Raw genomic sequence first — 21,761 nt, 5'->3', positions numbered from 1 at the left:
AACACAATAAAAACAATAAAAGCAATGAAATAGAATAAAATACAATACAATAAAATAAAAATAACAGTAAAAGTGTCACCACACTACTTGGTATTAAAAGCCATCCTAAATAAATAGGTTTTCAGTCTAGATTTGAAGAGGCCCAGGTCAGAAATAAGACGCATTTCGGTGGGGAGCTTATTCCAGAGCCTGGGAGCAGCAACAGAAAAGGCTTGGTCACCCCAGTGTTTGTATTTTGACCTGGGCACTTCCAACAGAAGTTGGTTAGACGACCTCAAAGCTCTACCAGGCTCACGAACGGTTAAAAGCTCAGATTAATAAAATGGAGCAAGGCCATTAAGAGCTTTAAAGACAAACATTAAAAGTTTAAAATCAATTCTATAATGGACAGGAAGCCAATGAAGGGAGTTAAGAACAGGAGTGATGTGCTCTCGTCTGTTAGTGTTGGTTAAGAGACGAGCAGCAGCGTTTTGCACAAGTTGAAGGCGATTAAGAGAAGACTGGGAGATGCCAACATAAAGTGCATTGCAGTAGTCTAATCTGGAACTGATTAGAGCATGGATGGCTTTCTCAAGGTCGTGACGGCTTAAAAACATTTTTACTTTGGCTAGGAGACGTAGTTGGAAAAAACTAGTCCTGACAACATTGTCGATTTGTTTATTAAGCTTCAGTTGTCTGTCGAAAACCACTCCCAGATTTCTGACGGTCGGACTGAGCTTGGAAAACAAGGTGCCAAAGCCAGCTGTCACAGTATCCCCAAACACAATACATTCCGTCTTATCGTCGTTTAAATGAAGAACATTTTGGGCCAACCACTGCTTAATATCAGAAATACAGGCAAACAAAGAACTTTGTGCACTGTCACTGTTAGGCTTCACTGGAAGATAGATTTGTAGATCATCTGCATAACAATGAAAAGAAAGGTTGTGCCTAGCTATAATTGACCCAAGTGGCAACATATATAATGAAAAGAGAATAAGGCCAAGAATAGAACCTTGTGGGACCCCACAGGAGAGAGGAGCACTGGAAGAGGACAAGTCACCAACCATAACAGAGAAGGTTCTACTGGACAAGTAAGATGTAAATGGGGGTGTACGAGCCATATTCATTTTGCTTTATTTTTATGTAATTGTGCCCCGTGCCACGGGGGGGCTGTACTTGCTGTGTGGCTCAGCTGACCTCGAGTCAGCCCAATCAGGCCATTTAACCTAGGGAAACCAAAAACACAGGTGTTGCTGAATTAGGAAGCAAACAGTTTTTCGACTGCGCTTATGTGCCTGTGAGGTTTGATGTGGTTAACTATTCGGTTTGTTGTTTTCTTACATGTATTATGAGTTAACGTTATTGCCGCTGTATGGAAAATAAATCTGCGAGATAATTGTAACTTTACAGAACTCTCCGTTTTGATATGTTCGAACGCACTGGGCGCACGTCTAAACTTAAATCCTCCGTATTAGCAACCAGTACTAGACGTTGTTTAGGACCTCGTCAGTACATTTAGGTCGAAAAACTGCTTCGATTTAGATTACCGTTCATCAAGAGGACGCGAACACGAACATTGTGGATTTACGTGTTCGTTTGGATACCACGGATGTGAGGTGGGCAAATGTTTGGAGTTGCCGATTGCAAATTGAAGCTGTACCGGAGCGAGCTACAGGGGCTACCTGAATATCAGCATCATCACATCGGGACACCATTCATCAAAGCCGGCCAACGCTCGATTGGGGTATGTGTTGATCAGCGCTGATATTATGAATGGCCATGGTAATTTGTGCACACATTCGCGCAAACCCAATGCATTGGTAGCAGACTTGCAACCGTCTAAAAATAACTTTGCGCGTCGAGACGAGTTGTTACGCAACACAAACTACTTTGCGGGCTTATTGATTGATAAGCTAATTCACTTTGCGTGGTCATTATGGCCGAAGAGGAAAAAGGCCTACAGGGCCGTAAGACTGAACTTGGTGTGGGTGCAGGGGTAAAATCTGTAACTGAAAAACGTCCGGTTAAATTAACAATCAAAGCTTTGTTGGAAAAAATAAGCACTTTAGAAAAGGAAAGAAAGTCTGAATTTGGTAAACTGTCAAAAGTAAAAGAATCTATTGCTAAATTGATGGGTGATAAAGAGCACGTAAATGAGGTTGAAAATGAGTTCAATATGTTGTGTGACAAAATACATCGGGTGCATACATCTTTATTGGGTTTATTGCCTGCTGATGAAGCAAGCAAACATGAAATATGGTACCAAGCTAAAATGTTGAATGTTAAGGAATTTATTGTGGGTACAAATCAATGGTTGTCTGACACTAAAACTTGTCCAGCTGTGGGTGATGATCATGACAATGATGATAATTTGCCGGGTCAAACTGAAACTCAAACTGAGCAATCTCAAACTCAAACTGAGCAATCTCAAACTCAGACTGTCCAAAGTGAAAGTGAAATGGGATCAACAGAAACACACACGGTTGTTGACGACACTTTAAAGGAACATGAAAGGGATGATTCTCAAACTGTTGATGTCAATGCCAGCAATGGAAATGGAGCTGCTGTTGGAAAGGATGAAGAAGAGGAGGATCAGATTCGACCTCAAGACAGCATTTCAAACGTGCCGTCAAGGCACCATGGCTCAAGTAGCAGATCTTCAAGTAGCAGATCCTCCACTTCTTCAGCCAGACGCAAGGCAGAGGCGGAACAGGCCGCGCTCTTGGCTCGCGCTGCTGCTTTAAAGGATAAGCATGTATTGGAGGAGCAGGAGCTCATCTTGAGGAGAAAAAGGGAGCAGCTTGAGCTGGACACTGAGATAGCTGCCACTTCTGCTAAGCTAGCAGTGCTACAGCTAGGTAGCAGCGTTCATTCAAGGCAGTCTGATGGAATGACTTCCTACATCAGGAAAGGGGCTAGATCTAAGCTCCCGCTCACCTCTCTAAATCCACAGCAGCATACATCTCTACCACTGCAAAGCAATGCTTCACCATTGGTAACGCCAACTAGCATGCCAAATTTGGTGAAAAAACAAGTTGCCATTTCAACGTCTTTTCCCACTCATTCTGTATCACAACCAAAGCCAACTGTCAGTCAAGGTTCTCAACCCCCTCATTTACAATCAAAGACAACCTTCAGTCAAAGCTTTCAACCCACTCTAAGCCAACAAGTGTTTCAACCCCTGCCAGGCCAAAATCAGACAGCAGGTCTATACAATCTGCTGCAACAACAGAATGACATAACAAGACTCCTTGTTCAAATGCAAACGTCACAACTGCTGCCGCGCCAAGAAATTCCTACTTATGATGGAGATCCTCTGCAGTTCAACACATTTATGAAAGCGTTTGAGCACTGCGTGGAAGCAAAGACCAGCTGTAAAGGAGACTGTTTGTATTATCTTGAACAATTCACTAGGGGGCAGCCAAGAGATATGGTACGCAGCTGCCTTCATATGACTGCAGATAAAGGATTTGCTGTTGCCAAAAAGTTGCTCAAGGAGCACTTTGGAAATGAGTTCAAGATAACAGCGGCCTACATGGAGAAGGTCACAGGATGGCCAAATATCAAAGCTGAAGACACCAAAGCGCTCAAAGCTTATGGACTTTTCCTCCGTGAGTGTTCCAACGCTATGGATGATCTTCAGTACTTGGAGGAACTTAACATGCCAGCAAACATAAAGATTCTGAGTCAGAAGCTTCCGTACAAACTCAGAGACAAGTGGAGAGCAAAGGCATGTGAGCTACTGGAGAAAACTGGTCGAAGAGCACGATTCTCAGACATTGTGAAGTTCATTGAGCGCCAGGTCAGAATCACTTCAGATCCAGTCTTTGGTGACATACAGGACACTTCACCTGTTATTAAAGGACCTATAAGAGCAAGCAAGTTACAGGTAAAACCGTCACAGGTGAAACCACAGCTGAGAAGAAACAGCTTTGCAACACAGGTGATCATTGAGGATAGCTGCAAAGCAGATGCTTACAAAAATGAGGATGGTGACAAGAAGGAAAAGGCTCAGAACAAAGTGACATCCTTTACCAAGACTGATTCTATTTCCTGCCTGTATTGTGATCTTGGTGGTCATGTCTTGGACCAATGTTTTAAACTGGGAAGAAAGACACACAGGGAGAAACTGGACTATCTAAAGGAGAAAGGTCTGTGTTTCAGTTGCTTGTGCACAGGACACTTGAGCAAGAATTGCGACAGGCGCATCACTTGCAAAAAGTGCAACCGAACGCACCCCAGTGTTTTGCACATTGGAGAGAAGGAAAGGGTTACTCAGAAGGATCAGAAGGATGGTGAGCAGAAGAATACTGAGCATTCAAAGACTTCTGATAGCTGTACAACATCCTCCGCTTGTGGTCTTACAGGGGCTGGCCACTGCAATGGAATTCTTCCCATCTTGCCTGTTAAGGTGAAGTGCTCAAAGGGAAACAAGGTTATTGAAACCTATGCTTTTCTGGACCCAGGGAGTACAGGAACTTTCTGCACCAGGAAGCTCATTGACAAGTTGAACATGGAAGGACGCAAATTCAAGATTCATATCCGCACCTTGGGCCATGATAACACAGTAGAAAGCTCCGTTGTTGACAGTCTGGAGATTTCAGGATTTTCTGGTGAGTGCTTCTATCCACTTCCCAAAGTGTGTACCCAGAAAGAGATGCCTGTCTCTACAGCCAACATAATCAGTGAAAGGGAGCTGAGAAAATGGCCTTATTTACAGGATGTAAAGATTCCCCACATAAAAGCTGATGTGGACCTGTTAATTGGCACAAACGGCTCCAAGTTGATGGAGCCTTGGGAGGTGATTAACAGTCGTAAAGGTGAAGATGGACCCTACGCGATCAGAATCCTACTGGGGTGGGTAATAAATGGTCCGTTACGGGGAAGTAGCGACTGTGGAAGTGACCACCCTTCAGTTTATGCCAACAGAATCGCCATTGACAGAATTGAAGAACTGTTAACCAGCCAGTACAACTACGACTTCAATGAGCGAGCTTCTGCAGAACAGGAAGAAATGTCAAGGGAAGAAAAGAAGTTTGTGGAGATTATGGAAAGCTCTGCCCAGCTTCAGAACGGACACTACACGTTTCAACTGCCTTTCAAAGGGAAAGAGGTTTCGATGCCGAACAACCTCGGTGTTGCCATGCAGCGTGTTCATGGTCTGAAAAGGAGGCTTCAGAAAGACGTAAGCTTTCATGAGGAGTACAAGAACTTTCTTGCTGATGTCATTAGCAATGGCTACGCCGAAGAAGTGCCGCAGCATCAGTTCAAAGTGCCAACAGGGAAGGTGTGGTATATCCCGCAGCACGGTGTGTACCATCCACGGAAAGGAAAGCTACGAGTGGTGTTTGACTGTGGAGCAGAGTACAAAGGGGTCTCACTCAACAGTCAGCTCTTGCAAGGACCGAACCTCACCAGCTCGTTAGTGGGAGTTCTTATGAGGTTCAGGCAAGAACAAGTGGCCATAATGGCAGACATAAAGGCTATGTTCCACCAGGTTAAGGTGGCAGAAGAACACCGGGACTACTTAAGATTCTTATGGTGGCCACAAGGTAACCTGGAGCAAGATCTTGTAGAGCATCGCATGACTGTCCATTTATTTGGAGCAGTTTCATCACCCAGTGTCGCCTGCCTTGCTCTTAGAAAGACCGCTGAAGACAACCAGGCCAACTTTACAACAGAAGTGATCGAAACGGTCAACCGAAACTTCTATATGGATGATTTACTGAAGAGTCTGCCCTCTGAAGAGGATGCAGTCACCATGGTTAAGAACCTTACAGCCATTTGCAGCAAAGGAGGTTTCACCCTCACTCAATGGATCAGTAACAGTAGAGAAGTGCTTCAAAGCCTCCCAGTGGATCTCAAGTCCAAGAACCTGCATGAGCTTAATCTGGACAGGGATAAGCTGCCGTTAGACAGAGCTTTGGGTTTGCAGTGGTGTATCGAGACGGACACTTTCAAATTCAAGCTGAAAGTCAAGGAGAAGCCGCCAACCAAGCGAGGCATGCTATCCATCATCAGTTCCATCTACGATCCATTGGGATTCCTGGCACCTCTCATACTCCCTGCCAAGCTGCTGTTGCAGGAGTTATGCAGGACGAAGTGTGATTGGGACGATCCAATACCCCCAGCTTTCCAGCAGAAGTGGAGCAAATGGTTGACGGATCTTGAGAAGGTGGCAGATTTCAAGATCCACAGATGTGTGAAGCCAGAAGGATTTGGGAGGACTGTCAGCGCCCAATTGCATCACTTCGCCGATGCAAGCGAGAACGGATATGGTACGGCTACTTACCTGAGGATGCAGAACATGGATGAGAGGGTTCATGTTGCCTTCCTATTTGGCAAAGCCAGAGTGGCTCCTCTGAAGCCTGTCACCATTCCCCGTTTGGAGCTCACAGCTGCCGTTGTTGCAGTACGAGTGGACAAGATGCTTCAATCGGAGCTCCAGCTTCCACTGAAGAAGACCTGCTTTTGGACTGACAGCACATCAGTTCTTAAGTACATAAAGAATGAGGACCGAAGATTTCAAACCTTTGTCGCAAACAGGGTAACCACCATCAGGGACAACTCGGAAGTCGAGCAGTGGAGATACATTCCCACATCTCTGAACCCTGCTGACGATGCTTCACGTGGATTGAAGGCAGAAGATCTTGTGAAGCAAAGATGGATGGAAGGCCCGGAATTCCTACGGGAACCTGAAGAAACGTGGCCAACATTTCCTGTGGATACAAGTGTCACTGCCGACGACCCAGAAGTAAAGAGAAAACTGACGGTCAATGCAATACTTGTTGACACCAACGCCACATTGCAACTGATGACCCATTTCTCTGATTGGCAAAGATTAAAGGTTGCAGTTGCGTGGCTCATTAAGCTGAAAGGAACTCTGCTCAAACTGAGTAAGAAGAGAAAAGAGTTGGAGCTTGCAAACACCAGTGCTAATGGAGCGGCAAGGTTGGATGTGCAAAAGGAGATGCAAGCTTTCTCAACATCACTTGGGAATCAGAAGGTGACGCTGGAAGACCTCTTGGAGGCTGAGACCTCCATAATCGCTTTTTGCCAGCAAAAGAGATTCCCCATTGAATTTGCTGCACTAACCTCTGGCAAGCCACAAGTGCAGAGAAGTAGCAGCATCTTTAAATTGGATCCGGTTCTAGAAGGAGGACTTCTACGAGTTGGGGGACGGCTGAATAAGGCAGCAATCCCTGAGGACATTAAACACTCCCTCATCTTGTCAAAAGACCAACACATCTCCGACCTTATCCTCCGTCACATCCATCTACAGCTTGGACATGGAGGTAGGAATCACGTTCTTTCCGCTACAAGGAGAAAATACTGGATCACAAGTGGACCTACTGCAGTGAGGAAGATCATATCAAGATGCCTCATCTGTAAGCTCCATGGTGGAAAGACCGGTGAGCAAAAAATGGCAGACCTGCCAGAAGAGAGAGTGGTTCCTGATCTACCGCCGTTCACTAACATTGGCGTAGATTACTTTGGGCCAGTTGACGTGAAAAGAGGGCGTGGCATTGTGAAAAGATATGGAGTAGTGTTCACTTGCATGACAAGTAGGGCCGTGCACCTGGAAGTGGCCTATTCTCTTGACACAGACTCGTGCATCAACGCGCTGCGAAGGTTCATCTGTCGAAGAGGACAAGTCTCGCACTTAAGATCCGACAATGGCACCAACTTTATTGGTGCAGAAAGAGAGCTGCGAGAAGCCTTAGCCTCTTTGAATCATGACCGCATTGAAAGAGCCTTGTCCAAGAAGGGAATCAAGTGGAGCTTTAACCCTCCAGCTGGGTCACATCACGGTGGCGCTTGGGAGCGCATGATACGAATGATCAGGAAGATTTTGTGCTCTGTGCTCCGTCAGCAAACCTTGGATGACGAAGGGTTCCATACCGTGCTCTGTGAGGCTGAAGCTATGCTCAACGATCGCCCCATCACAAGGCTGTCAGAGGACCCCAATGACCTTGAGGCGTTAACGCCAAACCATCTGCTACTCCTCAAAGGAAAACCAGTTCTCCCACCAGGACTGTTCGACAAAAGGGATGTTTACGCAAGGAGAAGGTGGAAACAAACCCAGTACATCTCGGATCTCTTTTGGAAGAGGTGGATCCGCGAGTACTTACCGCTTTTACAGGAGCGTCAAAAATGGAACCAGGAGAAGAGGAGTTTTATTCCTGGAGACCTGGTCATGGTTGTGGACTCCACAGCACCACGTGGATCATGGATGCTAGGAAGAATCCTGGAAACCTTCCCTGATAAGAGAGGTCTGGTACGTGTGGTTCGTTTGAAAACCAAAACAAACATCATTGAACGACCCATAACTAAAATATGCTTGCTTAATGAAGCTAACGAGTGATTGATTCCCATTTGAAAATGGGCTATATATTTTTATTTTCTCTTTTTTCTGTATTTATGGCTCATTTGAATTTGGTGTAATTGCTCTGGCAGACGCAATTAGGGGCTGGAGTGTACGAGCCATATTCATTTTGCTTTATTTTTATGTAATTGTGCCCCGTGCCACAGGGGGGCTGTACTTGCTGTGTGGCTCAGCTGACCTCGAGTCAGCCCAATCAGGCCATTTAACCTAGGGAAACCAAAAACACAGGTGTTGCTGAATTAGGAAGCAGTTTTTCGACTGCGCTTATGTGCCTGTGAGGTTTGATGTGGTTAACTATTCGGTTTGTTGTTTTCTTACATGTATTATGAGTTAACGTTATTGCCGCTGTATGGAAAATAAATCTGCGAGATAATTGTAACTTTACAGAACTCTCCGTTTTGATATGTTCGAACGCACTGGGCGCACGTCTAAACTTAAATCCTCCGTATTAGCAACCAGTACTAGACGTTGTTTAGGACCTCGTCAGTACAGGGGGCTTGTCCAGTTTTTCCTCTTTGCTGAAGTATTCCTGGTAAGTTTGCTAGGTGCTTTTGCCCACTGTTTTCCCTTTGTGAGTTTGTCATTTGAACTGTGTAATCAGTGGAGAGTTGTCTCTGGTGTGTTGGTACCACATGTCCAGAGTTTGCTGTTTGTTGTTGAAAGCACTACAGGGAGACACTTTAAGTGGGTATAATGTGCTATAAGTAATTAAGCCTATAGGTTGTCAGTGTTGTTTTTGTGATTTGGAACTATAGGTTGTTTGATTTTTGGGTAGTGTGTGTGTACTTGAGTGAATTAGGTAGCTTTTGTTGGTTTTGACTATTTATGTTGTAAATAAATTACTTTTTTGATTAGTATGTACGTCTGTCTCCCGTTTTTTGTCGCAGTCTAAGAGCCGGGCTGTGACAGCTTGCAAAGAAGCCATCAATTGTTAAAGTCGAGCTGATACGGCATTTCGAGAGTATCTAGCTTCCGTATCGTGACGTATTTCCGAGTGAAACAGGACGTGCAGGCGGGACATATCATTAGAGGGATTTGATTTGATCGTTGAGATGTGGGCTTAGACAGACGTTCTCCACAGCGTAGTAGCTAACTGACCGAACGTTCTTGGTGCTCTGCGGCTAAATGTTGCAGATTGATTGGTTGAAATTGGTTGGTTCCAGCCTACGTAAGCACACAGGATTTTTTTTTTTCAGGAAGAAAAAATGATTGGATTTTGATATAAGGATACGAAGAAATTGATTTTCTGTATTTTTTTTTGGCCTATATTGTCAAATAGATGCACAATATTACCGGGGATGTGATCTAAAAGGATTAAAATGACATTTTTCATTTCACCTCGACTTTAAGATGGAGAATCGGTCAGAGTCAGGGGATAGCACATCCAGTTAGAGATGCTGATTTGTGACCTTAGCAGCTGTGAAGACCTGATGAAGACCTTTGATGAAGACCTGAAAAATAAATCCACTTTTGGCCTTAAACTGGATCACTTTCTGTTTTTTTTTCTTATGTAGGCTAAAATGGTGGTAAATGGTAGATGACATGCCAGACAAGTGAATTTCCCTTTGCGGATCAATAAAGTTATTGTTATCGTTGTTAAAATATTGCGAAATATTGATTGCTGGCTTCGTGATCATATGGTGGGCATGTTAGTCTGTATTGTTACTATAATTTTAACTGTTCACAGCTGAGTTTATTGGTTTTGTGCATAAACAACACATACATTTTCTGATTGAATTAAAGCATTTTTCCCAACTATAGTATTCAGTGTTTTATGTTATCAACTTCCGATAGCAGTAGTAACAGTAGTGTAGTACTTTGGCAGCAATGTGTTCAATGCGACTGTGGCAAGTTCTGGCTATTCTTCCCGATCCTTGGGAATCCGCTCTGCTCATTGACATGCATACGCATAAATTCACGGTCACACACAGGGACGCTGGAAGTAGGGGTGCTGAGGGTGCTGCAGAACTCCCTATTGGCGGCGGGCTGTTAGGGCAATCCAGAAAAGTTCACTAATCAATATATTTACAGTATTTTTTTTTTTTTTCTGAGAGAAGCAGACTATAAAACATGGTTGTTTGTTAAATGGTTGAAACCCACCCTTTGTTTTTTTGTTTATTTTATTTTAGACGATTCAATGTATTTTCTGTGTGTATGATATGCAAACGCAGAGCTAGGCATGAACGCGATGGATCACTGATCACTTCACTTGTTCACAATGTCTCAAAAAAGAATATCTGATTTCTTTAATAATGGCCCCAAAGCCAAACAGCAAAAACGCACAGTTGACTCCCTGCCTGCGGACCCATGTTACTCCAGCAGCCGTCCTGAGGAGGAGAGATCAGGAGACCGCAGCTAGCTAACATCAGTGCTAACCTCTATGCAAACCCCACATCTGACTGGTCCAATTGCAGCAAACGAGCAAATCTCAGGTAACTCCGTTGTTGAAGAAGAGCCTTTCCAGCCACAGAAGTTTACATTCCCAGCCAGACGCAATGGAAACTCGATGCTCAATCCTTCAAGTCGGGTTGGTTTTCACGATGGACATGCCTTCACTAGGCCCTGCTATACAAGAAGAACCTTGTCAGTGTAGACAGGATGAGGGATGGGAATTTTGTGAAAGGAGGGTTTTCCAATTAGCGAAAGGCAGTGGAAAAGTTTCGGGAGCATGAGAAATCCCATTTTCATGTGTCGTTAACAAACTGGCAGCTTTAATAATAACACCAATCAATGCTCTGCTCTCACCTGTAGTTGGTAAAGAGCAAATTACTGCACAGACTGTTTTGGAGCTGGCTTTTCGGTCTGTGAAGATCTTCGCCTGCTAGGGGCTACAGATGAGAGGACAGGGGCACCGTGACGGGGTGTTGGATGCTGGAGCGAATGTATGCCCTACCTGCTGCTGATGAGTGGCTGCTCAGAAGAGACAGTTGGATGTCCGACAACATCCAGAACAAACTTTTGGAAAGGTTCGCTCATGCTGTCCAGCGCAAAGTACTGTAACAGCCTTCAAGCTCTCCATACTACGGACTAATAGCTGATGGAACAACAGACGTCACATCAGAGGAGCAGTTTTCATGCTAAACACTTCTCCAGTGTTATACTTAATGTAACATACAGACATAAGAATTACATCTATATTTGACACTGACAGCTATATAGCTGGAGTTATCAGTTGAGATAGCACCTACCTCAAACAGGTTATCCATTCACAAGTCAAAAAAAGAAATAACAGGCCTACCAATGAGACTAATTTGTCAGTGAAACACTTGACTTCATGTGATCCTGTGATTTACTCCTTTTAGCTGCAACAGATAAAGCCTACACACCTTTTAGAGTTGCAACTGCTGAGCCAATCCTGATTTAGAAGAGTCCCTTCATTGTTGTTTTTGGAAGAATACCCTCCACTTTCATGGTTTTATATTCCGAGTTAATTATTTCTGTGGACTCACCTATAACCATCAATGAAGCTGGCGTTGATGTAGTCGGACCCCTCCACCCCTCTGATGGGCTGCAGGCAGACACGGTTAGATTCAAGAGGCATGACGTTCACCAGACGATTCTTGAATTTGTTACACGGCAGATTGGCACTGATGAATCTTGAGGTATGTGCTTTAGAGTTGGTCAGTTTCTGCAGAGACAGAGGAGGACACATCTCTAATGCCCTTCAGATATTCAACCCTGAGCCCAGAAGTGACTGAAGCTACACAACTACATCTGCAATTATTCTTGGTTGGATGTGGTGTGTGCCTACAAAAAGCTTACTACAAATAAAAGCTTGATAGATTTATGTGTTAAAACTCATCCTGAAAATTTGAAAATAAGTATAACAGTCTCATACAAATTGACTGTGGGCTGACTTAGAGAGTAGAGGTCTATCCGGAGCTTAGGACCTGAGACATGTCCCAGAGTTGAGTCCATGTTTTATAATGCTTAATCAGGTCTGGGTTGCGTCCCTTTCATTATCACTTATCCCTGTCTTTTTAGCATTATGCTTAAAACTAATGAAGTTAATAGAAGACCCAAAGTTTGTGTCGATCAAGAGAAATACACAAGTGCTCTATAATAAATATAATGAATCACGACAATTGTGGACAAAGATGAAAAGAAAGTAAGCAATGTTTAGTATATAATAAGTGGCATACTGGAGCGTAGCATCAGGATGGGCCTGATCCAGGCCTGACCTGGTCATTTGACCCCACCAGGAAGAGAGCTTGACCGCTAGCTCTGCTCTGGATCAAAGTGGACACGAACGGAATCAGAGGGGGGTTTACAACCCTCTCCCCCATTTGTTTCAACATTCCAGAGACAGGATGTACATTTTGGAACACACTCCAATGAACTGAGTTGATTTTGGCTTTGTTTTATATATTTTCGTTTAGAACAATATGTGTATGATTATTAACCAAATGCTTTATTAAAGGACTGTGACACAGCAAGAGAGAACTTGCACCCCAAACTCCTGAAAAGACACGCAAGGTGTGTGTGAAGGTCTCTGCTGCCCAACTCTCCCCCTCTCCATCACACAGAGCGGAGAAGGGAGGGGTTAACAAAGCTAACCCAGGACAGAGAAAATGTTGATTCATCAATTCATCAACGTATATATATATATATATGCACACACATATCCACACATATATTCACATATAAATGTGTCTTCACCATGATATGCTTATTGCTGAGTTAACTATTACTTTCATGAACTGTTTATTTAATCTCATTCTGTGTATCATAACCCAGCGATGTTTGGAGTCCAGAGGTATCGAATATGGGGGGGTTTATATAGATGAGATTATAAACTTTAAGTTTAGGAAGAAATAGTTTATTTGATAAGAAAGTTTTGGACAAAGGAGTGGTCAACTTCGCACCGTTTTGCTTGGACACTGCCCTCTGGAGAAGAGACCCTTTAAATAAGAGACGACACCCCAAGATCTCGCTCCTACCCCCCTTTTCTCTCTTTTCACCCTTCGCGTTCCTGCATCCTCTTCGACCAGGCAGCTGATGAGCGCCACACCCTGCCACTTTATCTTTTAAGTTTTAACCCGTGAGAAGGCCAAGAGCCTGCGTGCGCCTTGCAGCGCTGAAGACCTTGCCAGTAGACATTGCTCCAAGTAAACTTCAAACTGTTCTAGCCCTGTGTTCCATGAACTGAAGACAACAGCTCTCTTTTTGCTCCAATCCTTGCGCTCTGACAAGCCTCAAACCCAGAGCCCAGAAGACGCACCCAGCCTCCATCCAGTAACAGTCACAACACGGAGTGACCTGCACATCGTCATCTAGAGAGACCGAACCGGCCGTGCGGCGCCGCTCCAAGGGATGTTACCTGGGTCAAAGCCCAGGGCACCTGAAGCTCCAGACCACGCCGGTCCGACGGCCTCCACACGCCTCAACTACAACGCGATTGACCCTCTCCTACATCAGAGTAGGTCTAACTTTGCTTTACTGTATATTGGAGTTGATGTGGTAGTATTAAGGGTATTAGGGGTTAGAGTAGAACTTTAGCAAAGATACCTCCCAATATCTCAGCTGCTGCACCATGCTCCCTTTACAGGTTTCATTTTCAGTCAATTTTTCATCATATTCATCCTGTTATTAATTGTTTTCATGCTCATCACCTTATTCATTTATCTCATGTATTTATTAGTTTAGTTCATAATTTCTTCATTTATAAAGATCTGCATTACGTATTTTGTATGTGTGAAGTACAAAGCCTCTGTACACCTACGAAAATAACTCAATTCTAGGCTGTAGCAACCTTCAGATTGAATTAAAAATAATTAGGTAACTAATTATAAGTTTTCCCTGTTCTATCAAAATAGGGTGGTGCCCAGATAAATAGATAGGTTAAATCTTTTAATTAAACTTAAACTTTAATGTCCAATAGTCAAAATAGAGTGCAGGCATTCTACGACTAATTAATTATTAAATAATTAATCAACCAAATTACGCTACAATACTGTTATGGTTAGACTCATTTAAGTAAGGCACATCCCAGCAGTTTGCATAATATCAGAAACAATATTAGTAACAGTAAATAAAAAGTTAATTAAAAGAAAGAAACAGAAAAGCAAATGCAACATAAGTTAACATAAGATCCCCATAGTGTGTACAGGTGATGCTTATCAAGCACACACTTAATTCAAATAGAAATATGAAGAAGCCATTTTTTTTGCTGTTTTGTAGCAGGCAAGGTGAAAATGTTGTGTGTTAAAGCTTTGGCAACTTGTATTCTTTATGTTTCATAGTTCTTCACTAAAATGGTTGTGTATTTTATTGCCATGTCTTTTTTCCCTGTTTGTGCAATTTTGGAGTTGATACAAATCGAACTCAGAAACAAGTAACAATAGCGGATATGACTCAGGAACAAGACATTTTTACTGGATCTGGGTCAGACAAAAACAATGTTTCTTACTCACAAAACAAGGTGTATCCAACTCACAAAACAAGCTTTAAATTGAACAAACAGCTGTACATACTCGCCTTGTTCTCAAACTGAAAACAAAACACTCAGAGAGTGCAGACTTCTGCCAAGGCCAATAGTCCAATCTTCTATGACATGCAAATCAGCAAACACAGCCATTATATGTACATCTGCATATATTTCAGGAAGACTTTTTTCTGTTATTATCTACCAGCTACATCATTTTAAACTGTGTTAATATTCTACATGGGAAATAATTCACATTCTAAACATATAAAAGCATAAAACACTTTATTATCATGGCATATGCAAATATATCTTCTGATAACACTTAAATGACATCATGAACAATCAAGAAAAAAAGGTACCTTGAACTCTAGTTCCATGGCGGTGACGGTCTCTCCAGGAGGAATCTGGGAGAGCTTCTGGTTGTGGACATGCAGGTTCCTAGCAGAGATGTCTGTGTTGCCGCATGTTGCAGCTTCCAGCAGGGCTTCATGGATAAATATGTACTGATCCTCGGTTTGCACCATGTAATTCCTCTGAGCTCGCATACATGTTACATGACCGTAGATGTCCACTGACTTCTCTTGTTTCATTCTCTCCAGCATGGCTTCAATCACAATGAAGCAGCCAGTCCGCCCCACTCCAGCACTGAGGGAAAACAAACAGAAAACGTATCTATTGTATATTTGTAAATCATTGTGAGATCAGCATGTAGGCTATTTTATATACACCTGCTCTCAATGGGCAGCAAAGTACAGACTGTGCTGCTCTACTCTGCAGTTGCTAAAGCTTTTTAAGCTTTTTTGGGTGTTCTGGACCTGAGCAGTAATCAAGGGGAGAAAATACTAGCTTGGATTGAGAACTGAGAAATATCTTGTTATAAGAGAAATCACTTTTTGCCGCTTTGTCATTTGTCCTAGAGCATTCTTTTGGAAAATAATTCAAACCCTATGCTCTGAAAGTAAAGACTAGTCTGTTGCCGCTTTACACATATAATAAACTGCTTTCTTCTGATGGGTGAAAAAGTGTAAAAATGCTCATTGCTTCTTGCACCTTTATTTTATTCACTGTGTATAGCTTGACTTTGTGTGTGTGAGTCAGGTCTTCCTCCGGTCCAGCACACTACTGCATTGGAAAAAGGAGAGCAATCAGTCAACAGATAACACTTGTGCCAATTAACACCCGCACTGTCTCCCACAGATCTCTCCCCTAAAGATGAGCCTCAACCACACCCCACTACCACAACCCTGTCTATACATTAAACTTTTATGTATAGGCAAGGCAAGGCAAGTTTATTGGGCTACTTTTTAAGTGTTGCTGCGGGTGGAATTTTTTGTCCGCTGGTTGGATAGACCTGTTTTGCATGCAAATTACATGAATTATAGGCTATCTATTAATAGAAATCCTTGATTTTTTTGTATTATTTTAGATTAAATAATTTATATACCCAAATCCTACCAAACGGACTCCAGATCATTCAGCACTACACACAATTGACATGGGACATGCATGCCAACATAACAAACCCACACACTCTGCTTCGCCCGACACAGTTAGCGAACTTAAACTGCAGTCCGTATCCGTTCGGTGCACTGTGTGCTGTCAGCTAGCCAGCTATTGTCAGCAGTGACACCTGCAGCGGAATCCGTTAACACGCCGGACAATTCAAGCTAGAAACCTAGGCCGGGGAGAAACATGACGCCTGGTAAGTGGGAAATATACGGGAAGAAATACACAAGGGACTGGTAAAGTGAAAACAGAATCAAAGAATGGATAGGACGTGTGGCTGGAGAAAATACAAAAGCTTTTTGTCGGTACTGTAAAACCGACGTCGCAGGGGAGGACAGGAGTTCTTCTGGTCCCATTAACATTACTAACCACATATCTTCCCGGGAGTTCTTGTGCTCCCTTGTCTTGAAGGTTCCTGAGGATCGTTGCTGCAGACCACCTGCTGCTGTGGACCTGCTCGACTGCAACAACTACTAACATCAGCCTTCCCCATAGTATCATTATTGTTGCTGCTAATGCTAATAGTAGACCTGTTGACTTCAACTGTTACAATTACGATTACCTCAGCCTTTATCATTACTCTGCTTCTCTCGCTAATTCATTTATTTATTTATTTATTTATTTATTTAGCCAATCTTCACCCTAGTCTACCACTATTATTGGCATTGTAACCATAAGTATGTGTCTGTTGTTGTTCATGTAACAAGGACATATGTTGTTGTGGTAACAAGAACATATGTTGTTGTTGCTCTCTTTGCCTGTCTCTATCCTGCATCTCCTTCTATCCCATTTTCGGCCCATCCAGTCGAGGCAGATGGCTGTTCAACATGAGTCTGGTTCTGCTCGAGGTTTCTGCCTGTTAAAAGGAAGTTTTTCCTTGCCAATGTGCCGAATTGCTAAGTGCTACTCATGGTGGATTCATGTTGGGCCTCTCTTTAAATAACTTAACAAAGAGTCGGTCTAGACCTGCTCTTTCTGTAAAGTGTCTCGAGATAACCCTGGTTATGATTTGGCGCTATACAAATAAAATTTGATTGATTGATTGAATTTGAGTTGTCCATGAGGGATGCCAGTTTTGATAGCATCCTCCTCTCACCCTACCCTCTATGACCGTCTGAGTAGTATTGGGCTGGTTTTATTGGCGGTTGGGCTGGTTTTGATTGGCCATTGGGCTGGTTTTGTCACACAGACCTGGCAACCCTGTGACCTTCCGCCCACCCCGTAGTTTGAGAAATCAGGAAGTGATGCAGCTACAATGTTGTGGATAGCATGTAGAAACAAACTTTTAAATGGCAAATTCAGCCTCAAAACCCTGCCCTGATTGTTCTCTGTACAAGTTCTCTGTGTTTCCGCTACATAGATTTTGCCGCGGCACCACCGCTGCTTCAGGTTTCTGTGCAATTAAACGACTACGTTCCAAATGAACGGTCGTTCGCCCGCTCTCCTTGTTGAGGAAGAGCACTAAAACAGTGACAGGAGTCACAGGACATCAGGACGGTCTCTGTCCGCACACAATCATATGCAGTTCTGTAACGCAATGTAAACATCCCTTCTGTGTATCTCCATATGTCCCTATTGTAAATGCATTGATTGTCGCTGTTTGTCGCTGATCGATCGTTTACGTCATTAATAACATCCCTTGTGTACACGTGGCTCCCATGTGAGAACTGAATTGCGAGAGAAAATATTTAACTTTTGTGACTTAAACAGACTGCTCATGAAGGAAGTCAACAAAGCAGACAGAGAGACAGACAGAAAGAGGGGGGCGGGGCCAGAAGTTATGCAGAGAGCAGAGGTGCAGGTGGGTTGGGGGCACTGAAGCAAAGCAAAATGATCCGATTTAAGTAGTTTGTGAATTAAAACATGAATTAAGGTGAAGAAGAGAGTACAATTTAACTGTGGAAGTAAGAAATAAGCATCCAGAAAGAGGGTAATCCAGACTGAGATGCTGAATAAACCCCTCTATGGGAGCTTCCTGGTGTGCGGATCTTTATGTTTTTTGATATGCTTGATTGGTTTGGATCCAGCACCCACTGGGGGATGTGAATGTCTATTTTTGATTTTTTGCTTTGAGCCTTTTGCTCACCCTTAAAGATATAATCTTGAAGATTTCAGTTTTGTTCTCTTTGGCAGCACCTTCTGGCGATAAATGGTAATTGTGGGACTTCACTTCCTACACATCCAGCCATCTACGGTTGGCTCCCTTTGTAACAGTTGTAACTCTTGATTTTCCTCGCTGTTGGTTGCCAGTGGCGTTGTTAGAGCCAAACATCCTGGGCTTTAGCCCCGAATGTTTTGATCCTAGCCCCGAAGGTTTTTGGTGGGGAAATCTGAATGCTGAACAGCTAAACTAATGTTGTTTCTGTCCATTTTGGCTCTTGTTTGTGGTATTCTCATTATGTGTTTGCCCTACAATCTGGCACAAGACCACAGCTCTTTGGGCTATGCCCATAGTTGTCATTTAATGATAATGACCTGCTTTTTGATTTCTGCAAGATGTCTGCAATCGAATACTATGAATACGTACAGCCTTGAGATTATGTAATGAGAGGGTTGTTGCATTTGCAATAAATCTGGTCAAGATTCAACAGTAAATAAGTGTCATTGTTTAAACAAATGACGAACATTATATCAATTTGAAGGGAATCAATGTCAAAAATTAAAAATTTTTCATGTTGTCTTGATGCTTTAGTTTATTTAAAAGTGTACCGAGTGTAGCAGTCAGTGGTAGTGTGAGTGTGCATGTGTGTGTGTGAGAGAGAGAGAAAGAGAGTGTTGTGTATATGTGAGTATGAGATTGAGTTAGAGTTCAATTATTTCTGATGAAATAAGATGAACAATTTACTTATGGCCATAAAATCAACAACCCCTGCCCTCCGACCCCCCCTTAAGGTGTGAGGTTAGCCCGAGATGTATTTGGCTAAGCCCCAGAAGTCCTAAAAACGCCCCTAACGGTCGCTTTCCGTTTTAGATTGTTTGGCTTCATCATTTTTCAACACCAGGGGTTGCCGCTTGGTAATTACCACAGCTTAATTTCTGCTGTATTTGTTTCACATTGCTAAGATGTCTGCGGTTACTGTGACGTTATGTTACGTTGGTGTTGCAGTCGGGCCAACGTAAGCTTGTTCTCAATGTGGCTACTGTACAGCGTTGTTTCATGGCGGTGTGGCTGAAGCTGAAAAGTGCTCCTCTGCTCATTGTCATATAGTTCAGACAGCCGCCGATATTTGTTATTTAGCTGTAGGCCTATGCCTGGCAACGGTGTATTTGTGTTCATTCTTCTCATTCTCTGCTTTTTTGGTTTCACACCAAGTGTATGCCAGGTGTATGCAAGGTGGCATCAGTCTCTTCAAGTCTCTACAAGTTTTGGAAAAGACACTGTATCATCCAGGTTTAAGATATCAGTGTTAGCATCATGGTTAACATTTCTATGATTAGTGGTATTTTAAGTGCTCTGGTTAGCCCCACACTTAGCTTACTTACCACTGGTTTTTATGGGGAGTGTCTCATGAAGTCCTTTCTCAGCTTTAAGAGTAGTTGAGAGAGCCTGGAGTATGGCAATCGCCTGTAGATATTTCCGACAGTTTTGGCATGATGAACATGTCATGCTTTTTGCAGGAGTGGAATAGCTAGGACCGTGGTGAATCATTAAAAATCCTTGTTGTCTTGGCTGTATCTGTGTTCCTGAGGCTCTTTGGTGTTACTAATCTTATGAATCCTCCTTTAACAAAGAAAGAAATCCCAGAGGAAACCCTATCTCTATTAAAAAATTACAGTCCAAGTGATTTGTAAATGTCCAGGATCCTTTATCCATTACTTTTAGTTACTACTTTTAGTAAAAAAGTTTAGGTAAAATAGAAGGATCTCAGCAAAAGAATGTAAGCAATGCGAAGAAAGCCTGATTGGACACTGCCTACTGTTGCACTGCTGTGTTCTTTTTAGATTGCTAGTTTTGATTTAAATTTTTGTTCGAAGAATGAGTTTGCAAGATCAACTTTACACTTGTAATTCCTCACCCATCATCATCTCAGCGATTAATAGTTCAGATGTGAAAAATGGGAAACATTTTTGTACAGCTTTCAGCCAAGATATCTTTTTGTGCCATAAACTCTTTGGCTTGTTCACCGACAGAATACTGTACAATGTCAGATACAATCATTTCTGGGAAACAATGTGAGCTGAAGCTATTAACCACACAGTAAATTACGACTGGGATGTACCTGAGGTTACTGGCAATACATCGTTTATTTCTCCATCCTCTCAGGATAACCACACATTCTTGAGGGTTTAGAATCTTGTTTTGACTGGCCCTGTACATGATGACATACTCATATGCTCCTAACAATACAGCCCATTTCATGACTCTCTGTGATGCAGTCTGTGATACTATCAACTCTTAGAATTAACTTATCAAGACCATAAACTTATCTAAAATATTTACACACAACTGTTACATAAAAATTCTTACATACATACAAATAGTTGTGAAAATACTGTTCTCTAAAAATAACAGCCAACCCTTCTTTTAGCTGTGAATAATTATTTACTGTAAATGGTAAATGGACTGCACTTACAGTATATAGCGCTTTTCTAGTCCACTAGTGACCACTCAAAGCTGCTTTTACATTACATATCACATTCACCCATTCACACAAACATGTATACACTGATGGCAGAGGCTGCTAAGTGAAGTGTCCAACTGTCAATCAGATATCACATTCATACCCGTTGGCTATGCCCAAGGACACTTCGACATGTAGCCTGAGGAGCTGGGGATTGAACCTCCGACCTTCCGATTGAAAGATGAACGACTCTACCACTGAGCCACAGCAGTCCCATGTACTGTAGCTGAACATGTAACATGTCAACTAACTTGTTGAGAAACAACTGCCGAAACGCCACACAGAGAAACATCACAAGAAACTAACAGTTATTTATTGTAATCATAGTGCAGTAACACATTGCTGGAGCCGAGTGCATCAGCTGAGCGTAAAAAAATTTGGTATTTTCTCTTACGTCCAACTTAGCTACAACTGACTTCTTGCTTTAAATTTACAGCGAGTGCACCCATGTACTGTAGCTGAACATGTAACATGTCAACTAACTTGTAGAGCAACAACTGCCGAAACGCCACACAGAGAAACATCACAAGAAACTAACAGTTATTTATTGTAATCATAGTGCAGTAACACATTGCTGGAGCCGAGTGCATCAGCTGGGCGTAAAAAAATTTGGTATTTTCTCTTACGTCCAACTTAGCTAAGACTGACTTCTTGCTTCAAAATTTACAGCGAGTGCACCAAGCCTTACTGAAACCCATCATAGCTGCGCCCCGTCTTATGATACGCACTAACACACAACACCTGTGCTGCAAGTAAAGCAGTGAAGCAAAAGATACACACAAATCCCCCAAATGAACAGTGTGCATATGTGATCTCTTCACTGTAGATATACTGAAAA

The 21,761-nt window shown here is 42.7% G+C and overlaps 1 protein-coding gene across 4 annotated transcripts in view; it reads right to left on the bottom strand.

Annotated features, from left to right (window-relative positions):
• ptprfa (protein tyrosine phosphatase receptor type Fa) overlaps window positions 1-21,761 on the bottom strand; it is a 220,143-nt gene that overhangs the window by 36,787 nt on the left and 161,595 nt on the right. For all 4 annotated transcript variants that reach the window (XM_069679935.1, XM_069679936.1, XM_069679933.1 and 1 more), the window contains 2 exons: window positions 15,155-15,440; window positions 11,818-11,996 (listed from right to left, as the gene is read on the bottom strand). In XM_069679935.1, the coding sequence (XP_069536036.1) occupies window positions 11,818-11,996; window positions 15,155-15,440 (465 nt within the window). The remainder of the gene's footprint in view (window positions 1-11,817; window positions 11,997-15,154; window positions 15,441-21,761) is intronic.

Source organism: Semicossyphus pulcher, unplaced genomic scaffold (genome assembly GCF_022749685.1).
Source record: "Semicossyphus pulcher isolate SPU_LCO1_2020_fin unplaced genomic scaffold, fSemPul1.0.p SCAF_4, whole genome shotgun sequence".
In the NCBI taxonomy this organism is placed as follows: Eukaryota; Metazoa; Chordata; class Actinopteri; order Labriformes; family Labridae; genus Semicossyphus; species Semicossyphus pulcher.
This window is presented reverse-complemented; position numbering and strand designations above follow the sequence as displayed.